Raw genomic sequence first — 15659 nt, 5'->3', positions numbered from 1 at the left:
AAATGTTGCGCTAGCCTACTAAAATGCAAGTCACATACCACAATTCTAGTTTCTATATGCACACACAAATGCTATGTCACTACACTAAGTTAGTGATCTATCAAAGACTAACTAAAGAGCCTCACTAACCACTAGACCCGACACAAGCTAGCTCTCAAAACTAATTACATTAAAAAGCGTAACAAATACTAGAAATGTAAATACAAGAGAGGGAATGTGATATTTATACCGCCGTGTTGAGGAATGTGCCAATCACAAGATGGAACCAATCAATCACAATGAATACCAAGAAATCCTTAGGACAAGATGACACTAAGATTTTTTACCGAGGTTCACTTGCTTGCCGACAAGCTAGTCCTCGTTGTGACGATTCACTCACTTAGAGGTTCACGCGCTAATAGGTATCACACGCCTAACCCACAACCGGGTGCTGCACAACCAACTGAAAAGGTCCTAATGGCTAAAGGGGTGAATAGCCTATAAAAATTTCTATAACACTTGAGCAATGTGGTTAGTCAAATAAACGACGAAGCGAGTGTTGCACTAGCCTACTAAAAATACAAGTTATCTACCATAATTCTAGTTGCTATAGTCTATCCATACAATGGCTATGTCAATACACTAAGTTAGTGAGCTCTCAATGCCTAACTAAAGAGCCTCACTAACCACTAGACCCGACGCAAGCTAGCTCTCAAAACTAATTACACTAAAGAGCTTAGCTTACACACTAGGAATGTAATGCAAGAGAGGATGGCGATTAGTATACCGACGTGTCAAAGTATGAGCCAATTACAAGATGAAGCCAATCAATCACAAGATAACCAATAAAATCCTCGGACAAGGTGACATAAGATTTTTTTACTGAGGTTCACTTGCTTGCCGGCAAGCTAGTCCTTGTTGTGGTGATTCACTCATTTGGAGGTTCACACGCTAATTGGCATCACATGCCAAACCCTCAATAGGGTGCCGAACTACCAACATAAGATGAGGATCATACAAGCCACGAGTAATCCACTAAAGTACCTTTTGGCTCGCTGCCCTCAGCTTTCACAGGGCAACTGAACGCATAGGTCACACTGAACGGACGTAGGCCCCCAGCGTTTGGTCGTGCTTCTTTGTCCACGTGATCTCTGGATTCAACGTCAGTCGCCTGATCCCAACGGTTGATTCTTAGCGCCCTCACGGTTAAGTGATGACCGGACGCGTCCAACACAGGATCGGTCGGCAACACACAACCGGACACACTGATCAACCGTAGTGCCCACGTGTTAGGTCGTTTCTAGATAGCTCCCCGAGCGCCTAAACACCGACCTAACGCGTCCAATCTCTACTGACCGGACTCACCTAGAGTCAGGTCTTCTCCACGCTCACTCAAACCTCATACATCAGCGTACGTCAGCCTGGCCGGAGGCACCAGTGTCGAGTCAGGTCATCTTTTACCCCAGCGTCCGGTCATGCACCAGACAGAGGCCGAGCGTGCCAAACTTTATTTTATAATTGATTGGACGCAGCACCTCCGAGTCCGGTCACCACGTGACCTACATTCGGTCACTGTTTCTCAGTGAAAAATCATCTTCTTCACTTCATCAACTTTTCCACCCTTGCTCAAATATACCAACCACCAAATGTATCACCTTGTGCACGTGTGTTAGCATATTTTTCACAAATATTTTTAAGGGTGTTAGCACTCAACTAGATACTAAATGCATATGCAATGGGTTAGAGCATCTAGTGGCACTTTGATAACCGCATTTTGATACGAGTTTCACCCCTCTTAATAGTACAGCTATCGATTCTAAATATGATCACACTCGCTAAGTGTCTTGATCACTGAAATAAAATGACTCCTACCACTTATACCTTTGCCTTGAGCATTTTGTTTTTCTCTTTCTTCTTTTCCAAGTCCAAGCACTTGATCATCACCATGGTCACACCATTATCATGATCTTCACCATTGATCTACCACTTGGAATAGTGCTACCTATCTCATAATCACTTAGATAAACTAGGTTAGCACATAGGGTTTCATAAATTTATCAAAACCAAACTAGAGTCTTCACTCCAGAACGAGAGTCCGGTCAGTGAAAAAACAAAGCCACCACTTTACCAACTTCGCCACCCTTGATCAAATATGCCAACCACCAAGTGTGTCACCTTATGCACGTGTGTTAGCATATTTTCATAAATATTTTCAAGGGTGTTAGCACTCCACTAGATCTAAATGCTTATGCAATGAGTTAGAACATCTAGTGGCACTTTGATAACCGTATTTTGATATGAGTTTCACCCCTCTTAATAGTACAACTATCGATCCTAAATGTGATCACACTCACTAAGTGTTTTGATCACCAAAACAAAATGGTCATATGGATTTCACCTTTGCCTTGAGGTTTTTATTTTTCTCTTTCTCCTTTTCCAAGCCGAGCACTTGATCACCATGGCCATCACTACCATCAATCATGATCTTCATTTGCTCCACCACTTGGAATAATGCTATCTATCTTATGATCACTAGAGAAATATGTTAGCACATAGGGTTTTATCAATTCACTAAAAACCAAACTAGAGCTTTCAGGCACCTCGCCACATGGGACCGCACCCACGCAGCAACTCGACAGAGCCACGCAGCCACTTGCCCGTTGGCATCTCTCTTCCCCGAGCTCCGCACCTACGTCGAGCTCCGTGTCGATGAGCCTATATTTCATCCAAGCAACAAGTAGATGTTGCGCTTAAAAACGTATGTTGCAAGCGTTTATTTCTAGTGTTTAAAATGTTTTAGAGTTATGTTGCAAACGTTTTATATAGATGTTGCAAAAGTAGATCAGGATGTTATATATGTTGCAATGGTTGTACACGTATATTGCAAAGTTCTGTTCCCAATGTTTTCTTTGTTTTTTAGTGCAAGCGTGTTTTTTTGGATGTTACATATGTTTTCATACATATACTGCAAGTGTTTTGTTTGCATGTTGTGTATATTTGCAATATTTTAAGTGTTTCAGTCATATGTTTAAAGTGTTTTATCTTTCTTTTTTTTTGTATGTTGGAAGTTTTACTTCTGAATATTTTAAAAGTAGATCAGATGTTGCACATGAGATGCACATGGGGAGGGGAGGGGCGCGAACGGTTCCCGTGCGAGCACGCGGCCTGGCCCCCGCGTGGCCGCGAGACGCAACGTCCGGCCAGAGTGGGTCCATGCATGGACGTGGAAAAATGGACCGTAGCCACGGGCATCCGCCGTTCTATAAAAACTAAAATATCAACGTAAACAGAGTGATTTGAGCATGTGACCCGTATTATGTTTTAAAAAAAGAAATATAAAGCATTTTGAACAATGATCAATGATGCCAATGTTATCATTCAGGTTTTGTCTCCATTTATTATCACTTTGGCCTCATCGAAAGGCTTCCATTTTTGCGTAAAATAAACTCCGTTGTGACAAGTTTTCTCATGCGTGCAAGCAAAATAAAGCAAGCATTCCCGTCTTCCCTTGCTCTCTAAGTAAAACAAAAGAAAACATGGAAATAAATAAAAAGAAGACAAGGCAACAGTCACCAAATATTAAAATCCACTAAAAGTTGTAACCCGTATTCTGAAAATCGCAAGTGTCATGTCACTCGCTAGCATTCCCCTTTGTTCGTTTATGACGACCTTAACATAACATGCCCACATATATAGTCAAAACAAGTCTTACAATAATTAATGAAGATAGTATATACTCCCTCCGTCAAAAAAAAGAATGCAATTCTAGCACAGTGTCATGGTTTAGTATCCTAAATTCGATCAATTATAGATAAAAAATATTAATATTTATGATATCAAATAAGTATTATTAGATTAATTACGAAATGTATTTTCATAATAAATTATTTTGGAGCCATAAATGTGAATAGTATTCACTAGAAATTTAGTCAAGCGTGAATAACTTTTGCTGGCATGCAACCCGTAGTTACATTCTTTTTTGGACAGAGGGAGTATAAATTATCGCCTAAAAGGGAAACATATTAGTTATACTCTCTTGGAACTAGTCTCGTTTATAAAACACAATATGACATGGTGCAGCCTCTCAAAATCATATTCTAGCCATTCATTTATTTATTATATTGTTTGTTATTGTAAATATATCAATTAGGAATCTAACCGTATCAAATTTATATTATAATAGTTAATTCTTAATAAATTATTGATTAAAGATTGTAAAACTTAAATCTCGACAGTAAAGTGGAGGAACTATGCCTTGTATTTCCTATTCCCTTTGTCCAGGAGTGCAAGGGGTACTTTGACAAACAAAAAGGCATATAAAATGGAATTTGACCATTAATCTGTCATACAATATATTTTCAATTTTTAAAAATATAATATAATCTCAAAGTCAATTGAATATAAATCTAATAATATAAGTTGTGTCCTAAACTTATATATAATTTGAGTAATTGTTGGTTAAAATTGATCTTTTCTCCGCTCAAAGTATGTCTTATATTCCTGGATGGATGGAGTATCTCATCTCATATTATAAACTTCTCAATATCACAAAATAAGCTCATACCCATTTTTGTTGCTTTACGAAAAATTGTTTTAGAATCATATACTGTATTTTATTATCACCATTGCTGCAATTTATGTTGCACATTTCTAGCAAATTATCAATGATATTTAGGGTCTGTTTGGTAACCTCCGGAGGAGCCCTACCAAATATTTTGTAGGAGTCATTTTTCACTCGAAACAGAGAAGTCAGAGCCGTTTTGGAGAGCCATAAATTATGGCCCGCCTCCTCCGGAGGAGCTCTTTAGGAGGAGCCTAGCCAAACACTAAGTTGTCAGTACATTGTCCCGCGTTAATTAAAAAAGATAAATTCATTTTTTAAGGAGAAGAATATTTCCAAGTGGCATCCAAAGGCAATTATTAGCAGCGGCGGAGCCACAGGGTATGCCAGGTATGTACCGGCATACCCTGCAAAACCGGCGGCAAGTAGTATATATATACTATATAATATAGTGTATACACTATATTTATAAAAAAGAAAAATGAAAAAGCATACCTGGACACCATCGCTTGATGACGGGAGGCCCATGTAACGCGGCCCACTCGGCAAGTGAACCCATACGGTATGCGCACTCTGAGTCTCTGACTCTGTATACGACGTTTCAGTTTCCTAGTTTGAGTATGAAGCCACGTTTCAGTTTCCTAATTTAAGTACGGAGCCACGGAGGAACACACTGCCCGCGCCTGACGCCCTGACCAGGTGAGTCGAGTCGGTGCCGCCCTGCCCCTGTGCCTGCCGGCTGCCGCCCTCCGCCCTGCTCTGAATTGGAGGATCGTCGTCTATTTCTCGTACGTCTCGTCTGCAATATTTACAGTAATTTAATCTTTGATCTTCAGGTTTTTATAGAAAATTATTGTTTAGCCTTTTGAATGATTGTCTAGTCACTTTCGTTGAGCGAGATGTTTTTTTAAAGTTGATGAAAATGATATAGTCAAGATATTCATGTTCCTTGGTAAGCGTCAAATAAATGAGTGAGAAAAATAGCATTGTAAGTCTCTGGTACTCTTTTATGCCTATATTTGAACTATTTATATTGTATTTAGTGGATGGTCTGAATCTAATCCTTGAATTTATCGAATCACACTGTAAAAATTATAATTATTACTGAATTGCTAAAATAGATTTATCGAATTATATATATTTTTTTTGAGTGACATACCTAAGCTAAAATCCTATATTCGCCGCTGATTATTAGAGAAGAATAAAATGATGGCCCGTCTTGGAACTTGGAAAGCTTATCCAAAACTTCCTGCCAAAAAAGGCCCAAAATTATCCCGTCAGGAGAGGGCCTTGAAAAAAAAAATCATCCGCGACAGCAGAAGCCGACGCGCAGAGCAACAGAGCACACGCACGCCAGACTAGCGAGCGCAGCCGAGGAGAAATAATGGCCACGGCGACGGCCCTCTCCCTCAGCGGCGGCGGCGGCGGCGGCGGCACTCCCCTGCTCCACGGGCACGCGGCCTTGGCCTCGGGACGGTGCTGCGCGTTCCCGCGCTCGCGGTGGAGGACGCCGCGCCTATCGGCCTCCCGCGCGGACGACTCCTCGCCGGCGCCGTTCGAGATGACGGTGGAGGGCGCGTTGAAGCTGCTCGGCGTCGCCGAGGGCGCGTCCTTCGACGAAATCCTGCGCGCCAAGAATTCCGTCCTCGCCTCCTGCAAGGACGACCAGGACGCCGTCTCCCAGGTCCCCGAGACTCTCCCTCCCCCCACTCGTTTGATATTCCGTTCGCGCCCGCCTTTTGTTGTGCTCAGCCGCTAGGGGAATAAGGCGATTCTTTATTGCATCCTTGGTACCTCCGATTGAAGTTGCTAATTTAGTATTAACTTATTAAGAAGCCGCCTGGAGCATTCGGGAATGTGTGAAACGATGGGGATTGTTGCCATATATTCTGCCTAATACTTTCCAAATGCAGAAGCAAAATTTGTTTATGAAAGCAATTCGTACTACAGTGGAGGTAAAGGATGATGAATTTATCTAGCTCATTAGGTTGGTGATGGACTGGCTGTTCATTGGTTCGTGCGTTTTGAATGTGCGATGCATCATGCGTGATATCTAAAAGGGCTATGCAGTGGAGATGATCTCACGGTCATATATGAATTGCCATATTCTGAGGTAGTAGCCTGTTCCGTAGGAGTGGGAAACGGAGTATAAAAAATTTGGGAACTTTGTTTTCGCATGTTCCTAGTGCTCAATTTTTTTATGCAATCTTACTGTTATTTTATGACATTTATTTATAGTCTTTCTTGTTCCAATAAACTAGCTCTATTTCCTTCTTGTTTTCTTCTTCAAGTCGTACTCTTGATAACTACACTTGCTTGTGTCTGTTCCTCAGATCCTTCCCTGATTTCTGAACTGTCTATTTCGAGACAGTTTTACAAGTAGTTACGGCTGTTTCTCAAATGAACAGTCATCCAATCTCATACGCTTCTCTGGTGCCATATTTGACTCCCATTTCCTTCTTCATTTCAGGTCGAAGCAGCCTATGACATGTTGCTTATGCAGAGCTTATCACAGCGGAGGGCTGGAAAGGTTGCTAATAACAGCATCCGCTATGCTGATGTTAAACCTGTAAAGAGTGCAGGAGCTGGGACAGTCCCAAAGTGGATGCAGGCAACAATGAAGAATGCACCTATTACATTCGAGACTCCATCTTCGAGCGGCTTGGGCATCCAGTCATGTGTTTATGGTGCACTAATGGTTTTCACCTATGCTAGTGGAAGCTCGACGTCTTTGCCATCTGCGTACACTAGCCCTGATGTGCCAGGTTTTATCCTAGCAACAGGATTTGGTGCATCACTGTACTTCCTGGCAAAGAAAAATATGAACTTAGGTAAATTGATCCACCACTTTTATCCTATAGCTATGTTATCCAGTGCTTTATGTTGGTACATTTGGGCATCTGTTTTGGAACCTATACGCCACTGTTTTTAAACCTGCACAATTCCTATTGTAGAAGCATAAGAATGTTTCTCTAAAGTTGAAGCTGCAAGGGTTCCTAATTCATATCAACTGTGACAGTCAGTCACATCATTCACCTTTTTTGCCAATACCCTGATGCAATACTTGTGTAGCCCAGCGTAAAGTTGTGCATTGTTCATCATATATGGAACCTATATTACCTCTTGCTTTCTGAAGCAGTTTTGTCGTGGTAGTTTTCATACAAACTAATACTGCCTATCAAGCATTTAATTTATTGGAGACATTTTGTTCTGATATAGTAACAAAACACAGAGATTCTACCACAGTACTACTAAGAAAGGTGCCATTTAGATCCACCACTTAATCCTTGTTGGCTATAGCGGTGATTAAGAGGAGATTGCTCGCATCAGGTTATATAATTGACAAAAGGGTGCTATTCCTATCATAATTCAATGCTAGTCTGTCCCATGCGATGTCAGCCTTTTGGATAAGGTGCGTGGTTTTCCCAAGATATACACTGGTAACCAAGTCAAACAGGCGGCATTATCCTTGTGTGTGTCCCTAGTTTTGGGCGACAGTTAGATTTGGTTCAAAGAGATATGGGCTCCTGATGAAAATAAAAGTTAGCTAATCTTAATGGTGCACATAGTATTAGCCCATCAGAAACATATACAGATATTCAGTTACTGTAATAGAAAGTATGTCAGATTTTTGGTAAACAGAACTATACATGTCTGCAATAATCTTTAGCACCTTGGCACTATAGTCCTTTGAATATTTGATCTCAGCCATTTAATGTTACTGTACTCTGGAGTTGATTATGAATTGCATGTGTAGATAGAGTGCTGACAGTGGGTGAGCATGTGGGTTTCGCTGGCACATAAGTCCAGAAACCCTCTACCGGCTTTTGTGCCTATTATGACATTGTTTGCTTATGAGAGGAAATCTTGTTCAACATTTAGGTTAATGCTGCTCTTCTACCAATCTTCATGTGTACATTTAGCATGCAATCAACACTTTCTGTGGTCCTGTATCCAGGTAAGGCTGCATTGATCACTGTCGGGGGACTTGCAGCTGGTGCAACTGTCGGATCTGCAGTGGAGAATTTCCTGCAGGTTGATATCGTGCCCTTTCTAGGCATCCACTCCCCCGCCGTCGTTGTCAGTGAATTTATTCTGTTCTCCCAATTGTTGGTATCACTGTTTGTTAGGTAGGATCTGAAATCAAGCTGCCAACTTGGCATGTAATTAACTGAAATGGATCGTGTTCAAACTTCAAAAGGGTCAGGGAAATGCTTATTTTCCGCTCAAGATGAAAGTAGCAGCTGTGTATAGCAAACAATACATGGACATCTCTGTCCCTTATAAAGATCCACCTGTATCTAGTTCTCTCAAGCTCGATCTCAATCTTTCTGAAAGAAGCTTGTATGGGTTGCAGACTTGCAGAATGATTTCTTGGATTAATACTCTGGAGTCTGGAATGTACTGATTCCTGGCTGGAGACCTTAGCCATCGGGCAGCCCCTTTACATGAGCTTTGTATACAGTTGCCGTTCTGTTGTCTTTCAAATTAGGGCGAGTTTATCAGGTTTGCTGCCCTCCGAGAATGGCTCCAAGTCACATGACTCGAGTTCCTCGTGCATCGACCTTTGTGGGCTTATGTTAAACTACAACCTGCTGCATACAACGTGCAAACTTTTTCTTTTCTTTTTGAAACGTTGCATACAACGTACATTACACACATTCAGCATAATCATTTGCATCTTAACCTCTAGTTTTCTTTGTCAAATGTTATTGTTTTTTCCACATATACACAGCCTATAAGGAACCTCTTTACCTCTATTTTTTATAAGGAACATCTATTGACTTTGGATTGAGCTGATCCTAATCTTGTGGATCACTGTCCCATGAGATAGCAAAGCCCGATTCCGTCAGCAAAACAGCTTCACTTATGGCTATCCCTTTGCACTGGTGTCGTGTGCCGACCTGCCAGGCTGCCATGAGCCATCAGGGTCACAAAATCGGTGGGCACCGTGTGATTGTTCCTTAAATGTCAAATCACTGACGCAGTGACGCTGCTACCTGTTCTCGGCGAAATCACGAATCGGATCAACCTATGAACGGGCAAGCCACGCGTCCAGATCTTCCCTTAAATAAATTGTCAAGAAAAAATAAAACCCTGCAGCTCAGTACCTACTTTCATGAGAGCAACGTGCTGCTACAAGACATCATCAAAAGTTTTGATCGGAACTGGTCAAATCATGCGCGCCCAAACATTATCTTTAGCAGTGATGCTGCCAGCCTTCATATCAACACGAAAAAAGCAGGGATATGATGGACTATTAGGGAAAACATGTTCTGGACAATTTACAACCACCTGTTCTCTCAAGGATGAAGAGAAAAGGGATAAGAATAGAGAGAAGAAAAAGAGAGAGGATTTGCGTCGCTAACAAATAATCTAATTTTTATACCTCGCTATCAGTACACTAATTACCAGGCGGGAGTCTAGACAGTAGTTTTGCAAAGAGCAACAACACAGCAGGTATAACTGTAACGCTGCTTTTCATCTCCTGCAGATCTGCATTGTGCTCTTCCTTTCAAGAGTAGTAGCAACTTCAGTAGGTGCTGTTCAACTGTGCCGGAGCTGAGAAAGGTACGAGGGATTTCGCGGGAAGGGTGACACCGCCCCCTCGGATCGAAACAGAGGGGCTTTTGCTCCAGCTTGCTTTGCTCATGGCATTTGAATCCAGGAACACCACAACCACGGTTGTATCGTCGTGGAAATGCCTTCTCACACCTCGGTCGATCCTCTTGAGGTCTGAATATCTCATCTCCCTCTTCTTGGCAGCTTCTTGCATCGCGGCTTTCACCAGTCTCCGAGCGATTCCCTGGGGGGAAAGGAAATTACAGCTTCAGAGGAAGTGAATAAAAGAACACTAGAAAATGAACGATAGGCGAAAGAAGCTGACAAATCGACAGTTAGAAACTTGAAGGTATTACAATGCAAGGATGACTGGGTTATTTCACAAGAACTAATTAAATACACTTTTCACAGGTATCAGGTATGCTTAAGCTTTGCAATCCAAATTAGGTAAATAGCTTGTATGCCAAGTTGTGAGTTACATCCACATTTTAAGTGTCTGTTTTATTGCAACATTCCGGTTTCACTCGATTCATTCAACTTAGTATTTCAAAAGCTGAATCTGCAGTCTATTTTATATATTTTACTTACTGCACAAAAAATTGTCAAAGTATCAATTAAATTCGTTCTTTCAATCTAAGAGAATTGCTAATGCTATCCAATAAAAGCACAACATAACTCAGGATAGATTCATCAAAGACCCAATTAGATGGAACAGTATTAAGCCTTGAAAGAAAAATGGACTTCAACTCATAGAAATTGTAGCACAAGAGAAGAAAACATACATTACGGGGACTACTTTGGACAAGGTCAACTGCTTCCTGATTGCTGAGGTGCTCCCATAGACCATCAGAAGCAAATATAACAAACCGATCGTTTGGCTGTATTCGATGTTCAGTAATTTGAGGTTCAGAACTAAGAATCGGCTTCTGGAAGCTTTCTCGAAGCCGAAACTTGCTATGAAGAGGTTCTCTGTTATACTCTGGTTTCTTTAGATATACATCTCCAATAGATCTTGAGATCTGCAGATATGACCCCACCTCATAAGTAATATCATAGAAAGTATATTGACAGGACTACATGAATAAGAACCAACAATAGAACCTGAGGGTGCAAGCTAGTTTGATGGTTTTGTGAATGAAGAAATAAACAATAGCAGCACTAAATACATCGTTTTCTCCTGTTTATGGTTGGTGCACTAACCTTTCACTAAAGTGAAAGCCTGGACAATGAGGGTTAAGGGGGAGGACAGATAGTATTAGTGAGTGGCATAATATATTGAACCACAAGTTACATCTTACCATCCGCATAAATTTTGAGATATATGACAAGTATCACACTGATTATTGACAGCTGATGATGGACCCTATGACATAACTATAAAGCATGCAGACAACTTTAGCTCTAGGAATGAGAACTTACCTGATACCTAACTTATGAGATATAATGCATATATAGAAGTCATTATTAGTTCCCCACAAAGAGGAAAGTGGGATTATGATGAGAGCAACAGATGGCGTCAAAAGTTCAAAAAAATTCAAAGATTAATTGGCTAGACGTGTGTACATCAAAGAGTGAAAAATTAGCAACCTGATCTAGGGTACAGATTTTTGTCTACCTGGATGATACCCTTCACTCGCCAAACATTGTGTTTGAGAACCACAATATGTGGATCATCAGGATGTGATGCTTGCAGCTCTTGTCTAACTTCCTCATGGCACGCATTGTGCTCCGATGACAACTGCATGGCCACAACCTCTCCAGTTGCCTTAACAAGCCTTCCAAGAACTGCACGTGAGTCGCCCAGGTTTGCAACATAGAGTGTCCCAGCACAGATTACACCAACAAGGCAGCAGGAGCCTACTGAAGCAATCTGAGGCTTCATAGACCATTCCTTGCTTACTAGAGAAAGAAAGCCCTCCTCAGTTGCTTGGAAAGCTTTCCGGATCACGTCCGCTGACACACACTTGTGCTCAGTTGCAAATTCTGGAAAAAACTAAATAGTTTTAGTACACTGAACAGATTAAGAAAACTAAGAATAAGTAATGTAACACACTCGAGTCAAGACAGTATCAGAACCAAGCTAGATAATTAAATAAATCGGTGTTTCATTTTACTGGGATAACCATAATACAACTCCAACAGCCATCCAATATCCAATCATCGTATGCATGTTTACCAATCAGATCTACCAAACTAATTATCATTTCTATTCTGAAGGCAATAAGTACAAATGCACTTTTTGAGACAGAGTCAGCATCATCATCATGCTAATAGTCACAGAAATGCAACCCATAATCGAAGCAACACAGAAAAAGTTGGGACTTGATCATTGCTTCATCATCAGTACTTCTAAAACTAAGCAGCCAAAAAAAAAAAAAAGAGGAATCATCAATCAGCAGTAACTGTCACATATCGAGAGTCCTTACTCCTGAGATGGTTGAAGAGGTGGTCATTGATGAACCGGGACGTCTCCGGGCCGCCATGGCCATCATAGACGCCCACGAAGGTACCCTGCGGGCCGGGGTCAGCGAGGGAGAGCGATCCGGACTCCACTTGGCTCTGGTCCTCGAGCAGCTGGTTGGCCTGCACCACGGCCATGGAGAACTCCCCAGTGACGAGCTGGCCGGCGTCCTTGTACCAGAGGAGACCGTCCTGCCGGCCGGCGGCGTCGGAGCCCTTGCCCCGGTGCCCGGCACGAGATCGCGGGCCCCAGCAGGAGCTGAAGTAGTCCATCACCGCGGCCAGCATCCCTCATCTCATCGCCCTCCCCTCCACGCGGTTTCTTGACGGCATCCTCAAGGGAAGGGACCCAGCTCGCGCTTATAGTCTTATCTCCACCGCCCTTTCAACCTCTTCCTTCCTCCCCTGCGCAACCGAAACAACAGATGCAATCAAATCAAAGCGAGTTAAAAAAGTCAATAATTTTTGTGCGCGCGTGAGCTGGTGGATCGTATGCTGGGATCAAAGGAAACTTGCGGCCAACTCATTATCTCGTATGCATCAAGCGTCGTCCAGTGTAGGCAGCAGAAACAGATCAAGAGGCAGCAGCTGAAGCTTAACAATCGGAGTTAAGAGTACGCGATTACTCCAGTGGTGGACGGACAGTTTGGCAATGGTGGGCGGATGAGGAGGGAGACGAAAAAGGGGCTCACCTTTTCCCTGAGAACTCCCCTGTCGAGTTCGTGCTCGGATTCCTGGAATCCACCGAGCAGGTGCCTCAGATCTGGTGAGCAATCTAAGCCCGGGCACGCCAACAGCAAGGATTAGTTGGACTGGCGGCTGCTCTCCGGGATCAAAGAGAATCAAGCTAAGAAGCTGGATAAAAAATTCTCCTTTTGCCCCCCTTGAGCTCTCTCTCTCTTTCACTCTCTCCCGGCAGGCGGCAGGCAGCTCTGCCCAATCTATATGTTGAAGAGCCCCAGCTCGGAGGTCTCTCCTCTCTGATGCAGAGACTAGTATGCGCCCAGGTGAGCACACGCGCAAATCCAAGACGACAAAAAACCCCAATAAAAGAAGGGGGGAGCAACAAGAGAGGGAGGAGGGGAGGGGAGGGGAGAGGGAGAGGGAGAGGTCAGAGCCAGCAAGGCAGGGCGCAGGGATGGGCTCTACCAATCCTAATTTGTGTGTGACTGCCTGACTGGTGGTGGCGTAGGGCCTTTGTTCGGTCCCTGAAATCAGTTTCCACATTGGATTCACCCACTGCAACAAAAGCACCTTTTTTTAATGCCCTTATTGTGATGGTGCTGGGAGTAATGCCCTTCTTATTTCTGCACTGCCATAAATAATACTCCTACATTCACGGCCCCTCTTTTAACAGATATTGCAGAAAATCAGATGCGGGGGCAACTTTATCAATTTCATTGGCTCTTTTAACAAACACTGCAGAAAATCAGATGCATTCCAACATAGTTCAAGGTAAGCTTGTATTCCAAAAATGGGTCTTTCTTTCTCTTGTCACATTTCTTGGATCCTTCTGGTTTTTTTATAAGTTAGCCAAAAAAAGAGTTGTAACCGATATAAACGGTACATATATTAAGTATCCGACCACTAGAGATATAAAAGGCTCATGAGCTAGCTCCGCAACTATTGCAGCTTATAAAAAGAGAGAAAAATCTAAATAGACCATTAAGATACTTCTGTTCTACTATTTACAAGGGTACAAACAACTTGAGAGTATCTTCAGATGATATGTTGTTTCTCTGAGCATTAGGTCAAAGGGTTGCTTTCTGTAGTACGATGCTATCGATTATATTTGAAAAAACTTTCCTTACACATGTTAGAAGGGCAAATGGGTGGTTCCTCTTTTAGCATGACAAGAAATTTCATAGGCTCTAATAATTAGGTTAAAGGGTTGCTTTCTATACTATGATACTATGATGATACCGCCACCATTGGCAATATTTCAAAAACTTGCTCACATATTTCAGAACGGCAAGTGGGTGGATCCATCTTTTTTAGCAAACAACAAATCGCACAGGCTCCAAAACACTCATCGTCACAACTGAACGATCCCGTGTCATTTCAGGGCACTTGCTGCTGTAAAAAGAGAGCTAGCTTGCCGGACTATGGTTATTAAGCATCGGATTATTATTGGAATGCATAGGAATGATAAGAATGAACCGGGAGATGCCAAACAACATGACCAGGGCGCGTACGCAATGGTGACTCGCTCCGGACAGGATAGGGCCGGGGGGGCCTTTGGACGGGTCAGACAGAGGTGTGTGCGCTGCGGTCCCTATCGCGTTCCTTTGTACTACTACCCCTACCCGTTCTCAGTTGTTTGTTGGAAAAACTTTCTCGCTGAAAAACAAGCCTGAAAATCATTCGCGAGCTGAGCTGAGTGAGTGAGTGAGTGGTTGCACTCACTAGCACGGTAGTCGTAGCGCAGCGCTCCGCATTCACAGCTTCGTGCGCCCTGCATGATGACCTGCCCTGCCCAGATTCCACTTCCAGGGCCGGCCGTAGCAATGCCTCGTCAGCTGTTACTATCGTGCACGGCAGTGTTCCAAAGAGCAGGTTCTTTGTTCGTTGTCGCAGCTGCAGATGCACGTAGCAGACTGCAGATACATTTCTGAAGGCTAGTTTCGGGAACAGAAGAAACCGATTCGCCGTCTTGTAGACGACGCAATTAGCTTGGTCGATCTGCTGACAAGATGAGAAGAAGATGAGACGGGCAGAGGGGGACGTAGATGGCTAGATGGAGGAGCAAACTTGGGCAGCACCAGCACGAGTGGCGTTCCGTTTCCGGGGCGGCCATTGTTAGCTTAGATCTGGGGATCGTGACGTGCCAGTGACATGTTTTCTGTTACCTCCAACTAAAGATGGAATGATGGTGTTTGCAGAAAAGTGTAGAAGCGAGATGGCCGCCATTATTCGCGGAAAACAACAAGCTGTGCTCTCGGGGGCGGCAACGCGTCATAATCAGATGTGCGTGTATACGCGACCCCATTGCACGGCGCGCATGTCGTTTAGCCACTGAAATCAGCGTAAGGCAGTGTAGTTTTTTCCCCCTAGTTTCATATGCGCGCTACTACAAATTACAGTCAATTGCTACCAA

General features: G+C 42.9%; 2 protein-coding genes across 2 annotated transcripts; one reads left to right on the top strand and one right to left on the bottom strand.

Moving 5' to 3' along the window:
• The first annotated feature begins 5856 nt into the window (after positions 1-5856).
• Positions 5857-8854, top strand: LOC136449744 (protein CHAPERONE-LIKE PROTEIN OF POR1, chloroplastic-like). Its single transcript, XM_066449911.1, has 3 exons — positions 5857-6224; positions 7011-7371; positions 8499-8854. The coding sequence occupies exons 1-3, from the start codon at positions 5925-5927 to the stop codon at positions 8672-8674; spliced, it is 837 nt and encodes a 278-aa protein (XP_066306008.1). The 5' UTR covers positions 5857-5924; the 3' UTR covers positions 8675-8854.
• Positions 8855-9745: 891 nt separating this feature from the next.
• Positions 9746-13703, bottom strand: LOC136449735 (probable protein phosphatase 2C 28). The gene is made up of 5 exons (XM_066449901.1): positions 13255-13703; positions 12529-12967; positions 11718-12085; positions 10885-11121; positions 9746-10346 (listed from the first exon to the last, which is right to left on the bottom strand). Exons 2-5 carry the CDS (start codon positions 12848-12850, stop codon positions 10074-10076), a joined length of 1200 nt encoding a protein of 399 aa, XP_066305998.1. The 5' UTR covers positions 12851-12967; positions 13255-13703; the 3' UTR covers positions 9746-10073.
• Between the last annotated feature and the right edge of the window lie 1956 nt (positions 13704-15659).

Source organism: Miscanthus floridulus, chromosome 1, assembly GCF_019320115.1.
Source record: "Miscanthus floridulus cultivar M001 chromosome 1, ASM1932011v1, whole genome shotgun sequence".
In the NCBI taxonomy this organism is placed as follows: Eukaryota; Viridiplantae; Streptophyta; class Magnoliopsida; order Poales; family Poaceae; genus Miscanthus; species Miscanthus floridulus.
Note: the sequence above shows the minus strand (reverse complement) of the source record. Positions and strands in the feature narration are given on the sequence as shown.

Excerpts from the sequence above, each read along its gene's own strand:
- LOC136449744 (XM_066449911.1), top strand. The coding sequence starts at position 5,925 with ATGGCCACGGCGACGGCCCTCTCCCTCAGCGGCGGCGGCGGCGGCGGC. Across the intron at positions 6,225-7,010 it reads ACCAGGACGCCGTCTCCCAG|GTCGAAGCAGCCTATGACAT; the intron begins GTCCCCGAGACT and ends TCTTCATTTCAG. Across the intron at positions 7,372-8,498 it reads AAAGAAAAATATGAACTTAG|GTAAGGCTGCATTGATCACT; the intron begins GTAAATTGATCC and ends TCCTGTATCCAG.
- LOC136449735 (XM_066449901.1), bottom strand. The coding sequence starts at position 12,850 with ATGCTGGCCGCGGTGATGGACTACTTCAGCTCCTGCTGGGGCCCGCGA. Across the intron at positions 12,086-12,528 it reads CCTCTTCAACCATCTCAGGA|AATTTGCAACTGAGCACAAG; the intron begins GTAAGGACTCTC and ends AGTTTTTTCCAG. Across the intron at positions 11,122-11,717 it reads GAGTGAAGGGTATCATCCAG|ATCTCAAGATCTATTGGAGA; the intron begins GTAGACAAAAAT and ends TCATATCTGCAG.